The sequence below is a fragment of the Caenorhabditis briggsae genome, assembly GCF_000004555.2.
Source record: "Caenorhabditis briggsae complete genome, chrII, whole genome shotgun sequence".
Taxonomy (NCBI): Eukaryota; Metazoa; Nematoda; class Chromadorea; order Rhabditida; family Rhabditidae; genus Caenorhabditis; species Caenorhabditis briggsae.
Genome location: NC_013486.2, coordinates 14,732,591 through 14,758,172, shown reverse-complemented (window position 1 = coordinate 14,758,172; position 25,582 = coordinate 14,732,591). Strand labels below are relative to the sequence as shown.

Below are 25,582 nucleotides of genomic sequence, written 5' to 3'. Positions count from 1 at the left end.
AAAAACTCTAAAAATTAGAGACAAATTTTTAGAATTTCCTAAATTCCGATATCTTCAATCCGCAAAACCCCAGATGCTGAAAATTTTGAAAATTCGGAAATGCAAATAATCAGAAATGCAGAATCTTCTGAAAATCTGAAAAAATCATCAAATTGATAAGATATTTTAAAATCTAAAAAAACCTAACTTCTGAAAATTCCTAAATTTTTCTAGTATAATAAAAAAACTAACTTAAGAATTTATCAAACTTTTGAAATTTGAAAAAAAATCCTCAAGTTCCACGGAATCCTAAATATCCAAAGTTTTTGATAACTCAGTAATTCTTTAATTTTTCAAAAATATCCAAAATAATTCCAAAAGCTTACATATTATCAGAATTCCCGAACTTCTGAATTTCTGATTTGGTGAATTTCTGATTTGGTGAATTTCTGAATTTCTGAATTTCTGAATTTCTGAATTTCTGAATTTCTGAATTTCTGAATTTCTGAATTTCTGAATTTCTGAATTTCTGAATTTCTGAATTTCTGAATTTCTGAATTTCTGAATTTCTGAATTTCTGAATTTCTGAATTTCTGAATTTCTGAATTTCTGAATTTCTGAATTTCTGAATTTCTGAATTTCTGAATTTCTGAATTTCTGAATTTCTGAATTTCTGAATTTCTGAATTTCTGAATTTCTGAATTTCTGAATTTCTGAATTTCTGAATTTCTGAACTTGCAAATTTTGAGCAAATTCTCAACCGTTGTCTAAAAAACCTCCCCCCTTGTTAATAATATTTGAAAATCGCAAAATTTGCACTGAAAAGGCGATTTTTGGTACTGAAACTGAAATTTCGGCACTTCAGAGGTCTCGTAAGCAGACTTTGAAAACGGTTTTACAGGTTTTCAAACATGCTCTTTCATTCTCTACGGTTGGTTTTTGCGGATCATCTTACCTACTTAAAAGGTTCGCCTTGTAAAGAATTTTGCAATCAATTTTCCAAAATGAAACGAAAACACAAACTTCTCAATTTCCCGCAAAAATGTACCCAAAAACTGTCTAGTAAGCGAGAGAGAAGCAGAGAAAAACACCAGGAGAAATCGTACAAACATATAAAATCAAAAGGAGGCAGTTCCTGCTGTCAAACAAGAAAAGAAGAAGAAGAAGACGTGCCGTCTTCTTCTTCTTCTTCTTCTTTTCCGAATACCGACATTAAAAAGAGATACACACACACACACACGTTGAACCAGAGAAAGAAGAAAGACATGATAATGGCGCCATGCGCCATTCCCTATTCATTGATGAAAAGGGAAAATGATGGGTAGGGCAAAGTTCGTGGGGCTATATCTCAAAAACTAGAGGTGCTAGCAGAAAATGTTCAACTAGAAAAATGTAGAGCGTTAAGTTTTAGAGTGCATACCATTTTGAAATTTTCAAAAAAAATTTTCCAAAAAGTGTCCATATGGCTCAATGGGTTTTTTGGCTGGTGCGAAGGGTTGTGGGTTCAAACCCACTGGGGTCCAAATTTTTTTTGTTTTTTTGTAGTGTCTAAAAATGCTGAAAATATCATTTTAGAAGTGGAAATCTGAAAATTTTTTTTGAAATTTTTTTTCGACATTTTGGACTAATTTGGGTCATTTTCAGCAATTTCAGACAATTTTTCAGGGTTTATCAGGTCATTTTCCGCTCAAAATTCTGTTTTTCAGTCTACTCCACCGCTCTTGCCAAAACTGTCTCCGAAATTCGCGCCAGAAATGCCGAGTCACCATTCCCCGACAGTCGTGTTGGGACACCAATTGATTTGGGAGTCAGCCAGCAGCAAAATGGACATGGAAACGGATTTTATACAGCTACGCCGTCAAGATTAGCAAATCCCAGATATGATGATTTGCCACCAACGCCAACACCAACGTTTAGACGAGCTCCGTCTCAAGGTTGGTAAATTTTAGTGATATATAATAGTTTTTAAGGCATATCTAAACAACTAGATGTCCCAGCAGAAAATGGTCAACTAGAAAAATGTAGAGCGTTTAATTTTACACCAAAACCAATATTAGAAAACCCAGAAAATTTGGTCCAAATTGTATAAAATGAGGCAAAAGGCAGGCTCTCTTCATAATGGGGCAAGTCGATGCACCATGTCTCCTATTCCCTGGGGGTATATCTCAAAAACTAGAGGTCCTAGCAGAAAATGTTCAACTAGAAAAATGTAGAGCGTTAAGTTTTAGAGTGCATACCATTTTGAAACTTTCAAAAAAATTGAGCCAAAATTGTCTAAAATTGGTCCCAATTCTCTGGTCGATGCACCATGTCGCCTATTCCTTGGGGGCTATATCTCAAAAACTAGAGATCCCAGCAAAAAATGTTTAACTAGGAAAATGTAGAACATAAAATTTCACAAAAGAACCAATTTTTAAAAAATTCCAAAAATATAATTTGGCTGCTCAAAAACTGGAAGATCCATTTCTTGTAATTTTTTGGATTCAAAAACTCGAAAACCCGCAAATGTGCTTTTTTGAGCTCCAGATTTCTGTTTTTAGGCTCAGAAAAAACAGCAAAAAATAAAAAACGTCTGTGGGGTTTGAACCCGGGTCGTCAGATTGGTAGAAAACTCATGAAAAATCCCACTGAGCCATTTGAGCACTTTTTCGGAAAATGCTCGAAAATGTCAATTTTGAAGGGTTTTTAGGGTCACATTTTGTGTTTCAAACTGTTTTTGATGTCAACAAACTACGAAAATAGAGGAAAACGGCTAAAAAACTTCAAAGTAAGCGAAAAATTAGTCGAAATTGGCCGGTTTCCGGGAATTTTTCAAAATCTCCCAAAAACGTCAATTTTTATGTTTCTCATTGTCAAATAATGTGTTTTTAAGGTTTAAAATGTCAAAATATGCTTTGATCATTGCAAAACTTTAAAAAACCAAAAAAAATGCGCGAAAATCGGTCAAAAACGGTCTTTTTTCCAATATATTGGGTCGATGCACCATATCCCCTATTCCTTGGGGTATATCTTAAAAACTAGAGGTCCCAGCAAAAATTGGCTAACTAAAAAAATGTAGAAAATTCAATTTTCATAAGAATCAATTTTTGAAAAATCCAGAAATACACTTTGACAGCTCGAAAATTGGAAGTCATCATATTTGGAATTTTTGGCGCCGAAAAAACTCTAAATCTCTCACTTTTCACTTTTAGAGCTCCAGATTTCTGTTTTTAGGCTCAGAAAAAACAGCAAAAAATAAAAAAACGTCTGTGGGGTTTGAACCCGGGTCGTCAGATTGATAGAAAACTCATGAAAAATCCCACTGAGCCATTTGAGCACTTTTCTGGAAAATGCTCGAAAATGTCAATTTTAGCGGTTTCTAGGGTCAAATTTTGTGTTTGCTAATGTTTTTGATGTCTGAAAAAATTTTGAAATTGAAGAAACACAAAAAAAAACTAGAAAAATAGCCGAAAATTGATCAAAAATAAACTAATTTTCGCAATTTTCGAGTGGATGCACCATATCCCCTTATCATTGGGATTTCAGGGGTTATCTAGGGTCAAAAATTGTGTTTTTTTACTTTAATGTCGAAAACGCTTTCAAAACTGTAAAAACCTTCTGAAAGGCTGGAAAACCGCTTTAAAATTGATCAAAAATGGCATAATTCTCAAAATTCTCAAGTCGATGCACCATTTCAGGGGTATATCTCAAAAACTAGAGGTCCCAGCAAAAAATGGTCAACTAGAAAAATGTAGAGCATACAATTTTATGCTAGAATCTTTCATAGAATTCAAGCTTCTAAAATTGGATTTCAGAAAAAATCCAAAAATCGGAAAAATTCAGAAATTTCGGCTCCAATTTTCTAGCTCAAAAAAGCCACACCCAAAAAAAAAATGAAACATCCATTTTTTTGTACATCAAGACATACACATGCAATTTGTATGTTCCTCCTATTGTCAAAAACCCAAAAAAAGAATTGGAAAAAAGAGAAAAAGTACCGACTCTCGATGACTAATGTTTGTCCCCCCTTCCCCCCCCCCCCCAAAAAAAAATAGTGATTTTATGAAGGTTGGGTTGGTTGTACAGTTGCGTAGCTGGAATATAAAAAGTGATACATTTTTACGACAGGTTTTATGGTTTCGGGAGGTAAAATGGGTCTAAAATTGGATAAGTTTGGAGTCGATGCACCACATCGCCTATTCTTGGGGTTTATCTCAAAAACTAGAAGTCCCAGCAAAAAATGGTCAACTAGAAAAATGTAGAGCTTGAAATTTTACACTAGAATCCAATTTGAGAATTCTAGAAAATTTGGACCAAAATGGTCAAAAATAAGTCAAAAGGCAGGCTCTCCCCATATTGGGACGAGTCGATGCACCATATCGCCTATTCCTTGGCCAATATCTCAAAAACTACAGATCCTAGCAAAAAAAAATCAACTAAAAAGTTGTAGAACATAAAATTTTACATTAGAATCCAATTTGAGAATTCTAGAAAATTTGGACCAAAGTGGTCCAACCAAAATGGATCTAAAGTCATTCAGGGGAAAGTCGATGCACCATGTCGCCGATTCCTTAGGAGTCACATCTCAAAAACTAGAGGTTCCAGCTAAAAACTGTCAATCAGGGAAATGTAGAACATCAAATTTTACATTATATTCAATTCTGAAAATTAGAGAAAATTCGGACCAAAATGGTCTAAAATTGGTCTAAAATCAATTTGGGGATAGTCGATGCACCATATCGCCCATTCCTTGGGGGTATATCTCAAAAACTAGAGGTCCCAGCAAAAAATGGTCAACTAGAAAAATGTAGAACGTAAGATTTAACACTGGAATCGATTTAAACAATTAAAAAAAAATAGGCTCCAAAGCTTTTATGCTCTCTTTTTCAAGAAAACCCATTTTTTGAACCCAAAAATCATCAATTTTCAGATTTCGAGCTTCAAATTCCTATTTTCGAGCTCAGCGATAAAAGCAAAAAATAATTAGCCTCTGTGGGGTTTGAACCCGGGTCGTCAGATTGGTAGAAAACTCATGAAAAATCCCACTGAGCCATTTGAGCACTTTTCTGGAAAATGCTCGAAAATGTCAATTTTAGGGGTTTCTAGGGTTAAATTTTGTGTTTTCAACTGTTTCTGATGTCGAAAATTATGTTTTGATGTTTGAAAAAGTTCAAAAATCAAAAATTTGGACCAAAATGGTCTAAAATTGGTCTAAAGTCATTATGAGTAGAGTCGATGCACCATGTCGCCGATTCATTGGGAATTATCTCAAAAACTAGAGGTCCCAGCGAAAAACGGTCAATTAGTAAAATAAAGAACGCAAAATTTCACATCAGATTCCACCGGGAAAACTAAGATTTTCAGTTTGAAAATTTACGAAATTCAGGTTTCAAGAAAAAATTCAGAAAATTGAACTAACAATGGCGGAAAAACGGGGTTTTTAACCTCAATTAAAATGTATAGGAATGGATTATATTGATTCTCTGAAAACAAAAAAAAAACGTAACCCAAGTGACCCAAGAATATCTGTTCTTAGGGGAAAGAAACATGTCTAGACAGAGGGGAGCGACTCTTCTCACCAGATGGCTGGTGACAAGACACGTCTACCCTGTCTGTCTGTTTAGAGACACTTTGAAACAGGTGGTTGGCAGATCTTAAAGTGTCAAGATGCTTTTAAGACTCATAATTTTGATTTACAACTCAAAAAAAGTGCAATATAAGAAGTACATACAGTACCCCCGCCAAAAATGATAATTGTTTGACTTTTTCAGTGAAAAACAGGTATTTTGAACAAAACTACTTCTACAAAACTACTCCAGAATTTACTGTAGCTCCAAAAGTCCGCAAACACCGACAAAACGACCTTTAGGACTATTTTTAACGCCAAATTCGTTTTTCCCATAGTCAAATTGGTTTACCCTCTCAAAATAAGCTCAAAAGCTCGATTTTCATGAAAATTCGGTGTTTGCGTACTTTCCGGGCTACAGTAACCCCGAAAATCTCCAAATAACGCTAGAAACTTCTACCTTCCAGTGCCCGGACCCAAATTTTGCGGGGAATTCGAATTTGGCATTGAAAATCAAGGCAAATAAAAATTTCCTGATCAAAAATTCAGGTATTTTGAACAAAACTACTTCTACAAAACTACTCCAGAATGTTTCGATTTGTCTGAAAATTTCAGCGTATATTAAACAAACATAGAGCTGCAATTTTGTAGTTGACAACTTTTTTGTAAGTTTTCAGCCAAGCGAGATAAATCAGTTTTAAATAGGGGGGTCAACTCTCATTCAAGTGTTCATTTGACATTTTTGGCCTTCAAGCCGCATATCTCATTTGGATGATATTTTACAAAAAAGTTGTCAACTGCAAAATTAGAGCTCTATTTCTGTTTAGCATAGCCTGATATTTTCAGACAATTCGGACTTCAAAACTGACTACTTTTCAACTGCAGTCAAAATATCAATTGTTGCCGAGTACTGTAGATGACTGAAAACAAGAAATCGGATTTTCGGTATTCTATTCAGACAAGACAGTACTGCTTCTCAAAAGTTACCGTTTTCGAAATTTTCTGAAATTTCGAAGGTTCAAAAAAAAAGCTAAAAAAATTTGAAGAATCAAGCCCTCCCAAACCATCAACTTTAAGCTGAATTATCTCGGTTCCCGTAAGAGATATAAAAAACTTTTCGACAGATAAAATGTTTATCAGAACATCACTAACATTTTATCAGTTGACCACTTTTTGATATCTTTTACAGAAACCGAGCTAAATTGGCTCAAAGTTAGAAGCCATTTAGTACAAACTTTGAGAGATGCAGACATGGTGCATCGACCAGTTTCATTGCATATATACATTTGAGCTCAATTATCTCATTTTTTGTAAAAGATATCAAAAAACGGTTAACTGATAAAATGTTTATCAAGTTAACCGCTACATTTTATCAGTTGACAAGTTTTTGATATCTTTTACAAGAATCTAGATAAATTGGCTCGAAGTTGCATAGGATAGTTGCATAGGAAACAAGAACAGAAAACACGCATTTTTGCAAAAAAAAAGATACAAATGACTGGTTGATGATTGTAATTAGATACTAATTTAAACAAATGGTAGCCTTGTATACATGTTTTTGCAAAGTTCAGAAATTCAGAAATTCAGAAATTCAGAAATTCAGAAATTTAGAAATTCAGAAATTTAGAAATTCAGAAATTCAGAAATTCAGAAATTCAGAAATTTAGAAATTCAGATATTTAGAAATTCAGAAATTCAGAAATTCAGAAATTTAGAAATTCAGAAATTCAGAAATTCAGAAATTCAGAAATTCAGAAATTCAGAAATTCAGAAATTCAGAAATTCAGAAATTCAGAAATTCAGAAATTCAGAAATTCAGAAATTCAGAAATTCAGAAATTCAGAAATTCAGAAATTCAGAAATTCAGAAATTCAGAAATTCAGAAATTCAGAAATTCATAATATTTCAAGATTCGAGATAATTGGGTTTCTATTAAAGAAAATACGGTAACACGAAAAAGAGAGATCCTAGGCCACGGCCATCGGGAATGTTCTCTTCCATAAAAAATGTTATGTGTCTTTATTTCAAACTGACATAATAATAATACTATCTTATCAGTTATCACATAACGACGCATTGTTTATTACACATATAACCGCCATCGTTTTGCCACAACGCGCACGCCAAAAAACCCGTTTTTGCCTCCCCCCCCCCCCCAAAGCTAGCGGATAACTGTCTATTCATCTATCAATCTCATTATCATAAGAAAAGAGGGAAAAAATGCGGCGGCCCGCTGACTTTTCTACGTTTTGTGTATTAGTTCCGCCCGTTTTCACGCCTTCTTCTTCTTCTTTTTTTGTCGATTTGTAAGAATCAAAAAAAAATAATCGGATACGGTTTTTGACTATGAAACTACGCGGGGAAACGATGTGATGTGAAACAGAATCGAGGGGATTGGATTATCAGGATTTTGGCCGCGGTCGGCCGCGGCCTAACCGGACAGAGGCCGTCAAAAAAGCTACGCTGGATTAAACTACAAGTTCCCAGCTCAATTTTGGAGTTTCAAGGATTACTGTAGTTCCAAACGTCTGCAAACACTGCGAAAATTACTTCTAGGTCAGTTTTCAATGCCAAATTCGTTTTTCCCATGGGCAAATTAGTCTAAACTCGCGAAAACAGCTCAAAATCTCAACTTTCGTAAAATTCGGTGTTTGCGGACTTTCCGAGCTACAGTAATCCCGAAAAACTCAAAATCGAGCTAGAAACTTCTACTTTTCTGTGCCCGGACGCATTTTTCGCGGGAAATTCAAATTTGCCAATGAGAATACTGTACCTCTTCATCGTGCCGTCCAATTTGAAGAATCAAGTCGGCCATCTCTCTTCGAACTTGTCCGGAATGCGAGAAAAGTGACATCCAGAGTGCGGAATCCATAATGTGCTCAGCTTAGAGGTCAACAAAAAAGCTACTCTGGATTAATTGGATCGCTAAACCCGACCGTCCTCAAGCCGTCTTTCACCAACCAGACCGTCAGAAAGCCGCCATGGACCATTTTGGCAATTTTTTTGTTGAAAAAAATGCTCAAAAGCTTTGAAACTCACTAATTCTGAATATTTGGGAAACTGGAGAATCCAGTTTTCTGAATTCAAGCTTTTTTGGATTTTTCAAAGTACCGTAAAACCTGTAATAGAAGGGCCCTCCAACTTTCACCTTTGAGCCCATATATCTCGATTCCTATGTAAGATATCAAAAAGTGATCAACTGATAAATTGTTTATCATGATTTCACCAATATTTTATTAGCTGACACATTTTTGATATCTCCTACAGTAACCGAGATAAATGGGCTCAAAGTTGACAGTGTGGGGGCCATTGTATTACAGGTTTTACGGTATATATTTTCTGGAATTTTCGGGTTTTTTTTCAGGATTTTTTATGTTGGAATTGAAAATTCTTGGAACTTTTTTTTCGGAAATTTTGGAAATTCTGGGAATCTGAAAAAATTCAAAAATGTGAAATTTTTTAGAATTTGGGTAATTTCAGAATTTTCAGAATTTCTGAATTTCAAAAAATGCAATATTTCGAGATCTTTCAGAAAATTGAGTTTTAGAATTTTTGAACGTCCCAGATTCTGAAATTATAGAAAATTGAAAAATTCTGAAAATTGAAAAAATCAGGATTTTCGATTTTTTTGGAGTTTGGAAAATGCAAAAATCTTCAACAAATTCTCAACAATTTCTGGAAATCCAAAAAGTTCGAAAAAAAAAATTTGAAAATCCCAAATTTGGATTTTTCTAGAAATTTGGAATTTGAAAATCAAAAAAAAATTAGAAAATTCATCTCCCCAGGACAGTGTAGTGGACCAGGGACCATGTGAATTCCATAAAAAAAACAGAAAAACAGAAAAAGCAAGATTGCTCATCGTAAAAATTCAGAATTCATAGAAATGGTTATGGGGTGGTCCCTTATGGGGTGTCTGAATAGGGCCCCTAAATGACCAAAAAATCCAAAAAACAAGGTCCAAAAATCAAGAAAAGACCCGGAAATCACTGAAAGCCTTTATACAGTAACCTAAAATCCCAAAAAATAGTCCAAAAATTACTAAAAACTCAGTCTACAATAACATAAAATCCCAAATAATGTTCAAACAACAATGGAGAACTTCTCTGAACCCCGGAAAGTAGGCCCTAAAACTTGAAAAATCTCTAAAAAATCACGAAAAATTCCTCAAAACCCATATACAGTACCCTTAACAAAAGCAAAAAAGAATGGGCCCAACCGGGGATTGAACCCGGGACCTCTCGCACCCAAAGCGAGAATCATACCACTAGACCATTCGGCCACATTTTTAAAGTTTTGCGAATGGCGTACATAAACCCGGCGGCGACGCCTCTCTGCGTGTCTGCGTCTCTCTCGGTCGGCGGCGCGGCGAGGGCGAATTCTTTGGGAAGCTTTTGGGGAAAAGCCTAATTATCCCCACTAATTAGTGACCAATTAAGAAATTTAAAAAGGCTATTTTATAGAACAAAAAACGGGCTTCAAAATGAGCCTAATCTTGTATCCTTTCGCTGTCTAGAAGTGTGCCATAAGAAGTGTGCCATATGCGCCTTTAAAACTACTGTATGCTAAAAACTCCAAAAACCCTCAAAATCACCCAAAAATGGTCGTGTTTGGGCTCATTGTGGAGCTCAGAACCTCCTAAATCTGAAAAAATCGCTGAAAATCCATATATCCGGTTCCATTAACAAGTTTATTCTCATTTTTCATCATAAAAAAAGTCACATAAAAACAGTAATAATAATAATAAGAATGAGCAATAATAATTTTAAAAAAATCGATAATTCGAGAGAGAGAGAGAGACAAATAGAGACATAAACTACAGTAATCCAAAATTTGACAAAAAAAATTTCAAAAATAATAGAATAAACCCTAGAAAAATGTGTGCGTAATGTGATAAAGACAATGGAAAAGGGGGCGGAGCCTAATGGGAAAAAGGGGCGGAGCCTAGCGAAAAGATCATAATTGAGCATTGGGGTGGAGCCGAAAAATCTAAATTTAATCAGTGATAAAATGATAAGTCGAGACAAATATGATGATAATACAAGTAGTTTTGGCGGGAAATTTGAAAATTTTCAAATTTTGAAAAACAATTATTTTTTGAAAATTTTGAATTTTCAAAAAATTCAAATTTTCAAATTTCGCGCCAAGTCAAAGAAATTTGAATTTTTCGCCAAAAAATTCACATAAATAGACGGGCCAGGTCCCGTGTGTGATTGAAGACCGCGTGACGCTCTTTCCTGAAAAAACTGAGGGGCTTAGAGGTTGAAAATGAGCCTGAAAGGCCTGAAAACCGGCCTGAAATTGGCCTGAAACAGCCTAAACTAGTCGTAAACCAAATCAACAAACAATTTGAGCCTATTCTAGCAAATTCTGAATTTTAGCCTGGAATGCCTAAAAAGGCCTGAATCGGCCTGAAGAGCCTAAATTCTAGGCCTGCAATGGCCTAAAATGCCTAAAAATCGTCCTCAAGAACGTGAAAATCAGCTTTAAACAACCTAAATTGTCTCGGAATTGCCTCAAAATCGACCAAAACGCTTGTAGTTCATTCAGACTCAATTAGGCCTACCTAGGCCTATTTAGGCCCATTTAGGCACATTCCAGGCCGTTCCAGGCCGAATTTTCCGGTCTAAACGCCTAAAAACTCACTCTTTAACCACATTCTCCACGAATTCCGTCAGTTGTTGTGGTGTCGCTTTGAGCGGGGCGTTGGGGAGAGCCGAGACGGCGTGGGCGAGACGTTCTTTGAATTTCTGAGAAAAATCGAAAATTTGAAAAATGTGTAGGCCATTTTCATTGTCATATTCGTTTTTGTCACAAAAATTGGTTTTAGAATTTGAAGACTAGAACCTTCTAGCTCAAATTTGAAGATTTTTAAAATTTTTCGGGTCACTGTAGTTCCAAAAGTCCGCAAACACCGGCAAAACGACTTCTGGGGCAGTTTTCATCGTTAGCTTCGTTTTTCTCATAGCAAAGTTAGTCTGAATTCAAAAAACCAGCGCAAAATCGCAATTTTCAAAAAATTCGGTGTTTGCGTACTTTTGGAGCTACAGTAACCCAAAATTGGCTTGAAAATTTGCGAAAAACGCAAATTATCCCATTTTTCTTGTCAGATTCGAATTTCCCACAGAATTTGGTTCCAAAATCTGAAAACTACAAGTTCCCAGCTCAATTTTGGAGTTTCAAGGATTACTGTAGTTCCAAACGTCTGCAAACACTGCGAAAATTACTTCTAGGTCAGTTTTCAATGCTAAATTCGTTTTTCCTATGGGCAAATTAGTCTAAACTCGCGAAAACAGCTCAAAATCACAACTTTCGTAAAATTCGGTGTTTGCGGACTTTCCGAGCTACAGTAATCCCGAAAAACTCAAAATCGAGCTAGAAACTTCTACTTTTCTGTACCCGGACCCATTTTTCGCGGGAAATTCAAATTTGCCAATGAGAATACTGTACCTCTTCATCGTGCCGTCCAATTTGAAGAATCAAGTCGGCCATCTCTCTTCGAACTTGTCCGGAATGCGAGAAAAGTGACATCCAGAGTGCGGAATCCATAATTTTCTCAGCTTGTTGATTGACGAGGAGTTGGGCGGCCGTCACACCGTCATCCGTGTATTTTACCTGCAAAAATTGCTCATTTTCGAATTTTCAAGGATTACTGTAGCTGCAAAAGTCCGCAAACACCGACAAAACGACCTTTAGGTTAGTTTTTAATGCCAAATTCGTTTTTCACATAGTCAAATTGGTCTACCCACTCAAAATAAGCTCAAAAGCTCGATTTTCATGAAAATTCGGTGTTTGCGTACTTTCCGGGCTACAGTAACCCCGAAAATCTCCAAATAACGCTAGAAACTTCTACCTTCCAGTGCCCGGACCCAAATTTTGCGGGGAATTCGAATTTAGCGTCGAAAATCAAGGCAAATAAAAATTTCCCGATCAAAAATTCCCCCCGAGTACTTTTCGAAGCTACCGTAACCCAAAATTAGCTGGAAACTCGACGAAAAGCTCAAATTTTCCGTATTTTTGCGTCAGATTCGTGTTTTGCACGAAATTTGGTTTCAGAATCCAAAAACTAGAAGTTTCTAGCTTGATTTTGAATTTTTTCAGAAATTTCTAGGTTACTGTAGTTTCAAAAAGTCCGCAAACACCGGCAAAACGTCGTTCTAGCGAATTCTTAACGCCAAATTCGTTTTTCCCACAGCCAAATTGGTCTAAACACGCTAAATAAGCCCGAAATATCACTTTTTCAAAAATTCGGTGTTTGCGTACTTTCCAGGCTACAGTAATCCCGAAAAATTCAAAATAACGCTAGAAACGTCTAGTTTTCAGCCTCTAGACCCAAATTTCGCGCTGATTTCAATTATCGTACCCGTTTCGCCGACGCTAGCTGATCCAACACCTCGACAACAAATTTGATGATACTTCTCGACGCTTCCATATGATCCAACCAGATATTCGAGACCGCGCAAACGAAGAGCATTTGCGAGACGACGTTGGTGAAGAATACGGTAGTCGCGCGCATTGTGAATCGCTGTGCCAGTCGGAATAGATCGTCTACCGTATCCGGATGATTCACGGCGCCCAATCCTTGTAATAGGGGGAATGTGTTGTGGGAGAGCACCTGGAAATTGGAATTTTCAGTTTTGGGGTTTAAATTTAGTTTAGAAAAGGCTAATTTTGATTTCGAACAAAAAAAATTTTCGAAAAGTTCCAAAGAACACTTTAAAAAAAAAAATTTCCAAGCTACAGTAACCCCAATTTTCCCTTATTATTATGGATTTTTTATATCAACCTAACAGATGAGTCATGTTTTGCAGAAAATTTGGGTCATGAAACTGAAAACTAGACGTTTCTAGCTCAATTTTCAAAATTTCTGAAATTTTCCGGATTACTGTAGTTCCAAAAGTCCGCAAACACCGGCAAAACGACACCTAGGACAGTTTTTAATTCTGAATTCGTTTTTCTCATAGCCAAATTAGTCTAAATTCACGAAATCAGCACGAAATCTCAATTTTTGAAAAATTTGGTGTTTGCGGACTTTCCAAGCTACAGTAACCCAAAAAAAACTGGAAAATGCTTTAACGAAGTTAGAAACGTCTCCTTGCTGGTGTCTAGACTCAAATTTTGCGAGGAATTCGGAATTTAGCTTCAAAAACTACTTTTTTTTCTAGCTGAATTTTTAATTTTCAAGGATTACTGTAGTTCCAAAAGTCCGCAAACACCGGCAAAATGACACCAAGGACAGTTTTAAACGCCAGATTCGTTTTTCTCATACCCAACTTAGTCTAAAAACGGGAAATAAGCCTGAAATCTCAATTTTGCCAAAATTCGGTGTTTGCGTACTTTCGAAGCTACAGTAACCCAAAAAACCTGGAAAATGTCATTTTGAAGCTAGAAACTTCTACTTTTCAGTTTTTAGACCTAAATTTCGCGGGGAATTCGAATTTGGCAATGAAATCCTGTTAAAATAAGCTTTACCTCTAGCATTTGCAAAAGTCCGGGCCGCATTTTGTCCAGCTGCCCATACTCGTCAACAATCACCGATGCCAGGTACAGGAACGACGAATGTCGGTGTTTGGGGTACGTTTCGATCATCTGAAAAGATCATTGCTCAGCATAACTTACTATAAATTTTCTAGATTGCTCAGCTTAAAATTGACCTATTTTCAGCCAATTTCGACTGAAATTGAGGGTCAAAATAGCTCAAAATCGCTCATTTTTAGCTTAGAATGGCTCATTTTCAGCCGAATTTTTCAAATTTTTCACCGAAATCGCTTACCATGGTGACAACTTCCTCCACAAAAGGCATGGATTGTGGTCCGAGAGCCCTGAAAATGAGCCGGACAGATCGAATGGCGTGCTCAATGATCCGTGGGGTGCCTTCAAACTTTCTCGCCGCTTTCAAAAGTGCTTCAATCAATTTTTGGGCGACTGGGAGCCATAGGCATTGCTCCTGCATCGATGGAACGGCGGCTCGATTCGATGGATTCCAAACGTCTGAAACTTTTTTTAAAGGATTAAAAATTGTCAAAAATGTCAGAAAATCTAGAAAAAATAGCTCGAAAATCGCTGAAAATGATTTGTCTGAAATCAACAAATTTGTCTGAAAATGGTCCCGAAAATCTGAAAAGCACAATTTTGTTTCAAAATTCGAATTCCCCCTGAAAAATGGCTCTAAAAACTGAAAACTAGACGTTTCTAGCTCAATTCTAGCATTTTCCAGGTTTTTTGGGTTACTGTAGCTCGAAAAGTACGCAAACACCGGAAAATCACGTCTGGGACAGTTTTTAACGGTAAATTCGTTTTTCCCATATGCAATATAGTCTAAATTCAAAAAACCAGCGCAAAACCTCAATTTTCGTAAAATTCGGGTGTTTGCGGGACTTTTGGAAACTACAGTAATCCCGAAAATTTCTAAAATGAAATGAAGTAGTCTGCATACTCAAATGCCTTGCGAAATTTGACTCCGGATAGTGGAAACTAGACGTTTCTAGCTCTATTTTGAGATTTTTTGGGATTTCAGGGATTACTGTAGCTTCAAAAGTACGCAAACACCGAATTTCACGCAAATTGAGATTTTGAGCTTATTTCGCATGTTCAGACCAATTTTGCTATGAGAAAAACAAATCTGGCGTTAAAAATTGGCGTAAATGACGTTTTGCCTGTGTTTGCGGATTTTTTCAACCTACAGTAATCCTGAAACTTTGTAAATTGAGCTGAAAATACCCTAAAATTCGAATTCCCTGCAAAATTTTGCTCAAAAAACTCGAAACTAGACGTATATAGCTTCAAAATGACATTTCTCAGCTTTTTTGTATTACTGTAGCTTAGAAAGTCCGCAAACACCGAATTTTTATGAAAATCGAGATATGGAGCTCGTTTCGCGAGTTTAGACTAATTTTGCTATGGGAAGAACGAATCTGGCGTTTAAAATAGTCCGAAACGTCATTTTGCCGGTGTTTGCGGACTTTTTCGAGCTACAGTATTCCGAGAAAATCCAAATTGAGCTAGAAACTTGTAGTTTTCAGTGTCCGGACCCAAATTTTTCGGGGAATTCATTTACAGCGATTTTGAAGCTAGTTTTCAAGTGAAAAATCAATTTTTGGGCCTGGGCGAGGATGCCCATTTTTTACCTTTAAACACAAAAGCGCATCGATCGATCCATAAAATGGGTCGTGACGAGAGCGATGCCCACGATTCGTACGTTTTCCCACGATGGCCTCCTTCGTTTTCCTTATTTCCACCACCGCCCGTATTGTTGTTATTGTTGTTGGCATGGGTGGCATCCGTAGCGTCGACTGTCTGGAAAAAAAACTGATTTTTAGGCCGAATTCCGGATTTTCGGATTACTGTAGCTCCAAAAGTCCGCAAACACCGAAAAACGTCCTTTTGGACAGTTTTCAATGCCAAATTCGTTTTCCGCATACTCAAATTAGTATATAATCGCAAAACAAGCTCAAAATCTAATTTTTCGTGAAAATTCGGTGTTTGCGGACTTTCCAAGCTACAGTAACCCAAAAAACGCAGAAAATGTCAAAATCGAGCTAGGGAACGTCTAGTTTTCAGCAAACCCGAATTTTGCAGAGAATCCGAATTTTTGACTGAAAAATCAGAAATTTGATTGAAAACGGGTAAAAAATCACCAAATTTTGAGTTTTACAGCACAGACCAAAAACTAGCTTGAAAAACGAGACGAAATACTCGGATCACTCAATTTTTCTTGTCATATTCGTGTTTTGCACAAAATTTGGGCGTAGGAACTGAAAACGAGACGTTTCTAGCTCAATTTTGAATTTTCTCGGATTACTGTAGTCCCAGAAGTACGCAAACGCCGGCAAAACTATTTCTAGGGCAGTTTTCATCGTTAGATTCATTTTTCTCATACTAAAATTAGTCATAACGCTAGAAACTTCTAGTTTTCAGTGTCTGCACCCTAATTTTGCGAGCAATTCGAAATTGATAACGAAATTCAGTTATCAGGTCGTTTCAGACCATTTTAGGCGGCTCAAAATTGCTCAAAACGCCCCCCACGAACCCTATTCAAATTCGTGATAATCGGTTCGCAAAGCTGCTCCATTGCCAATTTCGACTCGGCCGGCGGTAGTTTCGCGATTATCGTCGCACACGCTCGTGTCAGGTTACAAATCGCCTCCTCGACGCGTATCCCGTTGGTTCGTGTAGTTTGTAGTGCGGTGATAAGGCTGAGCAATTGCGGGAGGAGACCTTGAAGTTGGACGGCACATCGGCATGTGATCTGAAACACGAAAATTTCAGATTTGAAAATTGCATTTTCCAGCACTTTCTGGCGATAATTGAGGAATTTTAAGCCCAAAATTTGGTTTTTCCACAGACATTTTTGTCTGCGAAACTCAGATTTTTACAAATTTGCATTGCCAAATTTGAATTCCTCGCAAAATTTGAAACTAGAAACTGAAAACTAGAAGTTTCTAGCGTTATTTTCAAATTTCCGGGATTACTGTAGCTTCGAAAGTACGCAAACACCGACTAAACGTCTGTTTGGACAGTTTTTAACGCCAAAATCGTTTTTCTCATATGCAAATTAGTCTACATCCAAAAAACCAGCACAAAATCTCAATTTTCGTAAAATTCGGTGTTCGCGGACTTTTGGGAACTACAGTAATCCCGAAAATTTCCAAAATGAGATGAATCAGTGTGCATACTCGAATGCCTTGCGAAATTTGCCTCCGAATAGTGGAAACTAGACGTTTCTAGCTCAATTTTGGCATTTTTCCGAAATTTTGGATTACTGTAGCTTCGAAAGTCCGCAAACACCGAATTTCGGCAAAAGCTGAGATTTCGCACTGATAGCACGAGTTTAGACTAATTTGGCTATGGGAAAAACGAACTTCGTGTTTAAAATTTGCTAGAACGTCGTTTATCCGGTGTTTGCAGACTTTTTGGAACTACAGTAATCCGGAAAATTTTCAGAAACTTTCAAAACTGATTACGATTTTGAGTTCTCTCAAAAATCTCAAAATTTAAGTCTGGACACTGAAAACTAAGAGTTTCTAGCTCGATTTCAACATTTTTCAGCTTTTTTGGGTTACTGTAGCTTGGAAAGTACGCAAACACCGAATTCCCGCGAAAATCGAGATTTTGAGCTTGTTTCGCGAGTTTCAACCAACTTGACTACGGGAAAAACGAATTCGGCACTCAAAACTGTCCTGGACTTCATTTTTCGGGCGTTTGCGGACTTTTGGAATTACAGTAACCCGTAATATTCAAAATTGAGCTAGAAACGTCTAGTTTTCAGTTTCTTGAACCAAATTTTTTGTGCAAATTACGAATCTGGCGGTGAAATTTCGAAACATAGCTCGGATTACTGTAGCTTACCCGATCAAAAACCACAGCGACGTGATAGGCGAATGTGGGGTCCGTGGCGAATCGCAGAATCCATTGAACGACGGGTTCTGAAAACACACCTAGAAATGACCTAAAACCGGTTAAAATTGACCTAAAATAAGCCTAAATCCGCCTAAACTGGGCCTGAAAAGAGCGAAAGCCGATTTTCAGTCATTTTCAGCTCATTTTTGCTCAAATTTTCAGATTTTTGGCTCATTTTCAGCCAAAAAATTTCAGCCCCAAAACCCTTACCCAGCAAATGTGTGTGCAGCTCCAACCAATCATTCAAATCCGATAGTAAGTTCAACGCCGTCACAATTAGTGCTGGTGGTGATTCTATTGGCAGTGACGTCACCAGACGGATGATGTCAGGCATGTGTCCTTCGGATTCTCTGAATTTTCGTTTTTTTTTTCACAAAATTTGGGTTTGGAAACTGGAAACTAGACGTTTCTGGCGCAATTTTGAATATTCTCGGATTACTGTAGTTCCAAAAGTCCGCAAACGCCGCGAAATTGTTATTTTGGACAGTTTTCAATGCCAAATTCATTTTTCCCATAGTCAAATTAGTCTAAACTCGCAAAATGAGCCCAAAGTCTCGATTTTTGTAAAAATTCGGTGTTTGCGTACTTTCTTGGCTACAGTAATCCCGAAAATTAGCCAGAAAATCGATAAAAACACGGAATGGGCTCATGTTTGTGTCAGATTCGTGTTTTGCACAAAACTTGGGTCCGGAAACTGAAAACTAGACGTTTCTAGCTCAATTTTGGAACACTTGAAAACTTCCAGACTACTGTAGTTCCGAAAAGTCCGCAAACACCGGATGAACGACGTTCAAGCCAATTTTCAACGCGAAATTCGTTTTTCCCATAGCCAAATTAGTCTAATCTCCCGAAAACAGCGCAAAATCTCAATTTTTCAAAAATTCGGTGTTTGCGTACTTTCCAAGCTACAGTAACCCAGAAAGTTTTAAAATAATGCTAGAAACGTCTAATTTTCAGTGCCTAGACCCAAATTTCGCGGGGAATCCGAATATGAAAACTATTTTCAGACATTTTCAGCAAATTTCAACCAAACTTCCAGAATATGCATTCTCGGTCACTTCAAGCCGATTTTCCGCCAGTTTTAAGCCTATTTTGCCCTATTTTAGCCATTTTCAGCTGAAAAATGCCACAAAACGTACGGTAATATATTCTGAACGACGGCGGCCATCACAAACAACGCCGCTTCAGACTCCTCCCATCCGGCGCCCGGCTTTTGGCACAGTTCCAGAATCTTCTGATGCATCATCTGAAAATAGGCACTTTCTGGGTCAATTTTTCTGTTTTTCTCGAATACGATCATTAAATTTAAATTCCCCACAAAATTTGGGTCATGAAACTGAAAACTACAAGTTTCTAGCTCAATTTTCGAAATTTTCGAAATTTCCGGATTACAGTAGTTTCAAAAGTCGGCAAACACCGACAATACGTAATCTGGGGTAGTTTTCAATGTCAAATTCGGTTTTCCCATAGCCAAATTAGTCTACACTCGACGAATAAGCCCGAAACCTCAATTTTCCGAAAATTCGGTGTTTGCGTACTTTCCGAGCTACAGTAATCCCGAAAATTTCAAAATCGAGCTAGAAACTTCTAGTTTTCCGTTTCTAGTTTCAAACTTTGCGGGGAATTCGAAATTCGGCTTCAAAAAGTACAAAAAATAGAATTTCCGTGTCAAAAAGTCCCTCAAATACTTTTCCACGCTACAGTAATCTAAACTAGCTCAAAAAGTGGGTGAAAAACTAAAATTTTCTGATTTATCTTGTTAGATTTGTGTTGTCCACAAAATTTGGGTCAAGAAACTGAAAACTAGACGTTTCTAGCTGAATTTTGGATTTTCAAGGATTACTGTAGTTCCAAACGTCCGCAAACACCGCGAAAATGTCATTTTGGACAGTTTTTGAAGCCAAATTCGTTTTTCCCGCAGTCAAATTGGTCTGACCTCACGAAACAAGCGCAAAATCTCAATTTTCGCGAAAACTCGGTGTTTGCGTACTTTCCGAGCTACAGTAACCCGAAAAACCTGGAAAATGCTAAAATTGAGCTAGAAACACCTAGTTTTCAGTGAAAAGCCCCAAATTTCGCGTAGCGTTCAAATTTGAAGCTTAAAATGTTCCAATTTCAGCCAATTTTCAGTCATTTTCAGCGCTATTTTTGACGTTGGTCGTTTTTGGGTAATTTTTCGTGATTTTTGGGCTATTTTGGGTCATTTTCAGCCGTTTTTCATGATTTTTGGCTCATTTTTCCTGGTTTTCTGGCTCATTTCGCTCACCTGAATACACTTATCCGAGTTGACAATGAAAACCACATCCCGCAACGCTTCAATGGCCTTCGTTCGGAATTCTCCAAATTCTGACGAGTCGTCCAGCACGTCTTCTGTATCGTCTGGCTCCATTTTACAGTGATCATAGAGGCACATAATGAATCTCTCGGCGTACGGACGGAAACGGCCAATGTACTGATCGTCGTCGTATTTGAAGAGCTCCTCGGTCACACGATACCACACCCCAAATGTCATTTCGATGAGCTGAAAATGGGGAAAAATGGCTTGAAATAGCTTAAAATCCGTTAAAAAAGACAAAAAAAAATATATATATATAAAAAATATAAAAACATTTTTTTCTTGGAATTTGTTTTGAGAAATTTTGGGTTACTGTAGTTTTGAAAGGCTGCATTTGGGACAGTTTTCATCGTTAGATTCGTTTTTCCCGTACTCAAATTAGTCTAAACCCGCGAAAGAATCAGAAAATCTCAATTTTCGAAAAATCCGGTATTTGCGGACTTTCGAAGCTACAGTAACCCGAAATTGGCTTGAAGATTAGTAAAAAACGAAAATTATTTGATGTTTCTTGTCAGAATCGAACTTTCCACAAAATTTGGGTCTAGAAACTGAAAACTACAAATTTCTAGCTCAATTTTGATTTTTCTCGGATTACTGTAGTCCCAAAAGTCCGCAAACACCGCCAGAACAACTTTTAGGACAGTTTTTGATGCCAAATTCGTTTTTCTCATAGCAAAATTAGTCTACACTCGACGAATAAGCCCGAAACCTCAATTTTCAGAAAATTCGGTGTTTGCGTACTTTCCAATCTACAGTAATCCCGAAAATTTCAAAATCGAGCTAGTGGCTTCTAGTTTTCAAGTTCTAGACCCAAATTTCGCGTAGAATTCGAATTGCACAACGAAATCAGCTGAAAATTGGGGTTTCCGGGTGAAACACCTTCAAAAACGTCTATTTGGGGTCAAAAATGCCCTAGAATACCGATTTTTGGGTTCAAAAATTGCCTAGCTTACCGAATAATCATGATGGTTGGCCACCAGCAGCAACAAATCAAAACACGCCAAACTTCCCACCGCCTGCGGGTCCGGATTCGCGTCGTTGACGATTTGAACGTAGAACGATTCGATGAGCTCGACGAATATACGGGCAATGTTCTGAAAACATTCGAAATTGGTTAAAAAATTCGAATTCTTCACAAAATTTGAGTTTAAATACCGAAAATTAGACATTTCTAGAGTTATTTTGAAATTTTCGAGGTTACTGTAGCTTGGGAAGTCCGCAAACACCAAATTTTTGTAAAAATTGAGATTTTGGGATAGTTTCGCGGGTTTCGACTAATTTGGGTATGGGAAAAACGAATTTGGCGTTTAAAATTCGCCAAAATGACGTTTTGCCGGTGTTTGCAGACTTTTTCGAACTACAGTAATCCCCAAAATTTCTGAAATTTTCCATTTATGTTTCCAAGTTCAATTTCCCGGCAAAATTTGGGTCCCGACACTGAAAACTAGACGTTTCTAGCTTCAAAATGACATTTTTCAGAATTTCCGGGTTACTGTAGCGCCAAAAGTCCGCAAACACCAAATTTTTGCGAAAATCGAGATAACGCGGTGGTTTCGCGAGTTTAGACCAATTTGACTATGGGAAGAACGAATTTGACATCGAAAATTGGCTATCATGACGTTTAGTCGGTGTTTGGGGACTTTGTGGAAACCCCGGAAACTAGACATTTCTAGCGTTATTTTGGAATTTTTCAGCAATTTCGGATTACTGTAGCTTGGAAAGTCCGCAAACACCGAATTTCTAGAAAATTGAGATTTTGAGCTAATTCCGTGAGGTTAGACTAATTTGGCAATGGGAAAACTGATTTTAGCGTTAAAAATTAGCCAAAATGTCGTTTAGTCGGTGTTTGCGTACTTTTGGAGCTACAGTAATCCCGAAAATCTCAAAACTGCGCTAGAAATGTCTACTTTTCAGTGTCCAGACCCAAATTTTGCTGGGAATTCGAATTTCACGATCTCACCTGCAGTCTATCCATATCTTCCATCTGCTGGGCCTTCTCGAACGGTTCGACCAGCGAAATGACACCTTTATGGATAATTTCAGCCAGTTTTGCGTGTGTTTCAATGTCTTCAACTCGATAAAGTGCCGCAACGACACAATTCGTCGCCGTTTCATGTAGTGTTGATGGAATATTCGGGTCGATTGATGCGATGACGTGGAATACGGATGAAATCAGTGGAGATACCGCAAAATGGTCCGTGCGCATCGCCTGATTCTGAAGATTCGATTCCAGACACTTGAAGACCTGAAAAACATTAAGTTTGGACTGAAAACTAGAAGTTTCTAGCTCAAATTAAAAATTTTCTGGAATTTCTTGGATTACTGTAGTTCCGAAAAGTCCGCAAACACCGGACGAACGACGTTCCAGCCAATTTTCATGGCTAAATTCGTTTTTCCCGCAGTCAAATTGGTCTAAACTCGCAAAATAAGCCCGAAATCTCGATTTTTGCGAAAATTCGGTGTTTGCGTACTTTCCAAGCTACAGTAACCCCGCAAATTTCCAAATAACGCTGGAAACGTCTACTTTCCAGTGCTCGGACCTGAATTCCGTGGGGAATTCGAATTTGGCATCTACAATCTAGGAAAATAAAAAATTCTTTGCCGAAAATTCCCCCCGAGTAATTTCGTAGCTACCGTAACCCACAATTAGCTGAAAAATCGACTAGAAACTCAAATTTTCCGTATTTCTTCGTCAGATTATTGGTTTTCACAAAATTTTGTTTGAGAATCTGAAAACTACAAGTTTCTAGCTCAACTTTGATTTTTCAGGGATTACTGTAGTCCCAAAAGTCCGCAAACACCAAATTTTTGATGTCAAATTCAATTTTCAACGCCAAATTCGTTTTTCTCATAGCCGAATTGGTCCAAACTCGCGAAACAAGCAAGAAATCTCGATTTTTGCGAAAATTCGGTGTTTGCGGACTTTCCAAGTTACCGTAATCCAAAAAACGCAGAAAATGTCAAAATCGAGCTAGGGAACGTCTAGTTTTCAACGTTCAAACCCGAATTTTGCAGAGAATCCGAATTTTTGACTGAAAAATCAGAAATTTGATTGAAAATGGGTCAAAAATCACCAAATTTTGAGTTTTACAGCACAGACCAAAAACTAGCTTGAAAAACGAGACGAAATACTCGGATCACTCAATTTTTCTTGTCATATTCGTGTTTTGCACTAAATTTGGGTCTAGAACCCGAAAACTACAAGTTTCTAGCTCAATTTTGATTTTTCTCGGATTACTGTAGTCCCAAAAGTCCGCAAACGCCGGCAAAACGATTTCTAGGGCACTTTTCATCGTTAGATTCATTTTTCTCATACTAAAATTAGTCTAAACTCGCGAAATGAGCTCAAAATCTCAATTTTCCGAAAATTCGGTGTTTGCGTACTTTCCGAGCTACAGTAACCCAGATTTGGCTAGAAAATCGACACGAAACTCAGATTAATCGATTTTTCTTGTCAGTTTCGTGTTTTGCACTAAATTTGGGTCTAGAACCCGAAAACTACAAGTTTCTAGCTCAATTTTGATTTTTCTCGGATTACTGTAGTCCCAAAAAGTCCGCAAACGCCGCTAAAACGACGTTCTAGCCAATTTTGGATGTCAAATTCGTAATTTCCCATTGCCAAATTAGTCTAAACTCGCGAAATCGGCGCGAAATCTCAATTTTCGAAAATTCGGTGTTTGCGGACTTTTGGAGCTACAGTAACCGAAAAAATGCCGAAAAATGTCAAAATTGAGCTAGAAACGTCCAGTTTCCAGTGCCCCGACCTAAATTTCGCGGGGAATTCGAATTTTGACTTTAGAAACTCCAAAAAAGGCTATAAAAGGCCCATAACGCTCACTTTTTTCAACACCTCCATATTCGTGTGGAATTTCTCGAGAACATGGGATAAAAAACTGATCATTGGCTGCTCACAAGCGGCCAACTCCTCTCGGATCGCGGCTCGTCGATTCTCGCCAATTCCTCGGATATTTTCAGCCTCTTCTGGGAACACTTGTAGGAGGGTCAGTGTCATCTGGGTACGGTCACCTTCCAGCGATTGACATCTGAAAATTGGAAGAAAATAGTTCAAAAAGCATTGAAAGTGGCGAAAAACCGCTCAAAATCTGGGAAAAATAACCTAAAACAGCCCAAAAATGAGTCAAAACGAGATTTTTGAAAAATTCCAGATTACTGTAGCTTCCAAAAAGTATGCAAACACCGGCAAAACGACCTTCAGGACTATTTTAAACGCCAAATTCGTTTTTCCCATACTCAAATTAGACTAAACTCGCGAGAACAGCTCAAAATCTCGAATTTCCAATAATTCGGTGTTTGCGTACTTTCCAATCTACAGTAATCCCGAAAATTTCAAAATAACGCTAGAAACGCCTAGTTTTCAGTGTCTGGACTCATTTTTTGTGGGAAATTCAAATTTAGCGCCGAAATTTTCGAATTTGAAGCTTTTAGCTCAGAAATTGCGTATTTTCAAAACTACAGTAACCAAAAAATTTTTTCTAAAATTCGGTTTGATGCTTTTCACAAGCAGATTTGTGTTTCCCACCCCAGAATTAGTCTGGATTCCAATTTTCAGCCCGATATTCGATATTCGGTGTTTGCGTACTTTTCAGAGCTACAGTAATCCAAAATTTGGCTAGGAAATCGGTTACAAACTCAAATCATTTCATTTTTCTCGTTAGATTCGTGTTTTGCACAACAAGTAAAGCTAAAAACTGGAAACTAGACGTTTCTAGCTCAATTTTGGTTTTTCGCGGATTACTGTAGCTCCAAAAAGTCCGCAAACACCGGCAAAACGACCTTTCGGATTATTTTAAACGCCAAATTCGTTTTTCCCATAGCCAAATTGGTCTAAAGTCGCGAAATAAGCGCAAAACCTCGATTTTTGTGAAATTCGGTGTTTGCGTATTTTCCAGGCGACAGTAATCCCGAAAAATTCAAAATAACGCTAGAAACGCCTAGTTTTCAGTGCCAGGACCCAAATTTCGCGGGGAATTCGAATGCCTCATCTATTTTTATTATTTGGGGCCCCTTAAAACGGCAAAAACTCACTGAGCCAACAGTTCGAAAATCCAATTATTCCACGTTGGCACCTGAATATAGAGGTCAGCGATCGCTAGACACAACTGGGTCGTTGTGGCTTCCGATTGAGCATCGTGGGCGACGGCTCCGTGGCGGCTGAAAGATGAAACATTGAAAAATGTAGGGGGACTAGGATTTTCCAGGCCACGGCCACCAATTTTTTTTTCGTCGATTTTGGAGCTAAAAAATAGGTCCAAAACAGCCCAAAAACGTCTAAAAAGATGTAAAAATCGGTTTTTGGGTCATTTTTG

The 25,582-nt window shown here is 37.5% G+C and overlaps 2 protein-coding genes and 1 non-coding gene across 3 annotated transcripts in view; 1 reads left to right on the top strand and 2 right to left on the bottom strand.

Annotated features, from left to right (window-relative positions):
• Window positions 1-1,244: 1,244 nt before the first annotated feature.
• On the top strand, window positions 1,245-1,921 carry CBG20438 (the record flags this gene model as incomplete). The annotated part of the gene is made up of 2 exons (XM_002632011.2): window positions 1,245-1,300; window positions 1,645-1,921. The coding sequence occupies 2 exons, from the start codon at window positions 1,245-1,247 to the stop codon at window positions 1,919-1,921; spliced, it is 333 nt and encodes a 110-aa protein (XP_002632057.2).
• A 7,088-nt stretch (window positions 1,922-9,009) lies between these two features.
• Cbr-tsr-1 overlaps window positions 9,010-25,582 on the bottom strand; it is a gene marked incomplete at both ends in the record, with an annotated part of 17,043 nt that continues 470 nt past the window's right edge. Inside the window, 16 exons of the mRNA XM_045243069.1 lie at window positions 9,010-9,118; window positions 11,168-11,271; window positions 11,972-12,136; window positions 12,885-13,136; window positions 13,994-14,110; window positions 14,295-14,512; window positions 15,649-15,817; window positions 16,551-16,769; window positions 17,870-17,946; window positions 18,131-18,270; window positions 19,060-19,166; window positions 20,187-20,441; window positions 21,209-21,349; window positions 22,216-22,500; window positions 24,094-24,298; window positions 25,302-25,427. Coding sequence (XP_045097045.1) covers window positions 9,010-9,118; window positions 11,168-11,271; window positions 11,972-12,136; window positions 12,885-13,136; window positions 13,994-14,110; window positions 14,295-14,512; window positions 15,649-15,817; window positions 16,551-16,769; window positions 17,870-17,946; window positions 18,131-18,270; window positions 19,060-19,166; window positions 20,187-20,441; window positions 21,209-21,349; window positions 22,216-22,500; window positions 24,094-24,298; window positions 25,302-25,427 — 2,689 coding nt within the window. The remainder of the gene's footprint in view (window positions 9,119-11,167; window positions 11,272-11,971; window positions 12,137-12,884; window positions 13,137-13,993; window positions 14,111-14,294; window positions 14,513-15,648; window positions 15,818-16,550; window positions 16,770-17,869; window positions 17,947-18,130; window positions 18,271-19,059; window positions 19,167-20,186; window positions 20,442-21,208; window positions 21,350-22,215; window positions 22,501-24,093; window positions 24,299-25,301; window positions 25,428-25,582) is intronic.
• On the bottom strand, window positions 9,732-9,803 carry CBG28838. Its single transcript has one exon. It is a non-coding gene (tRNA).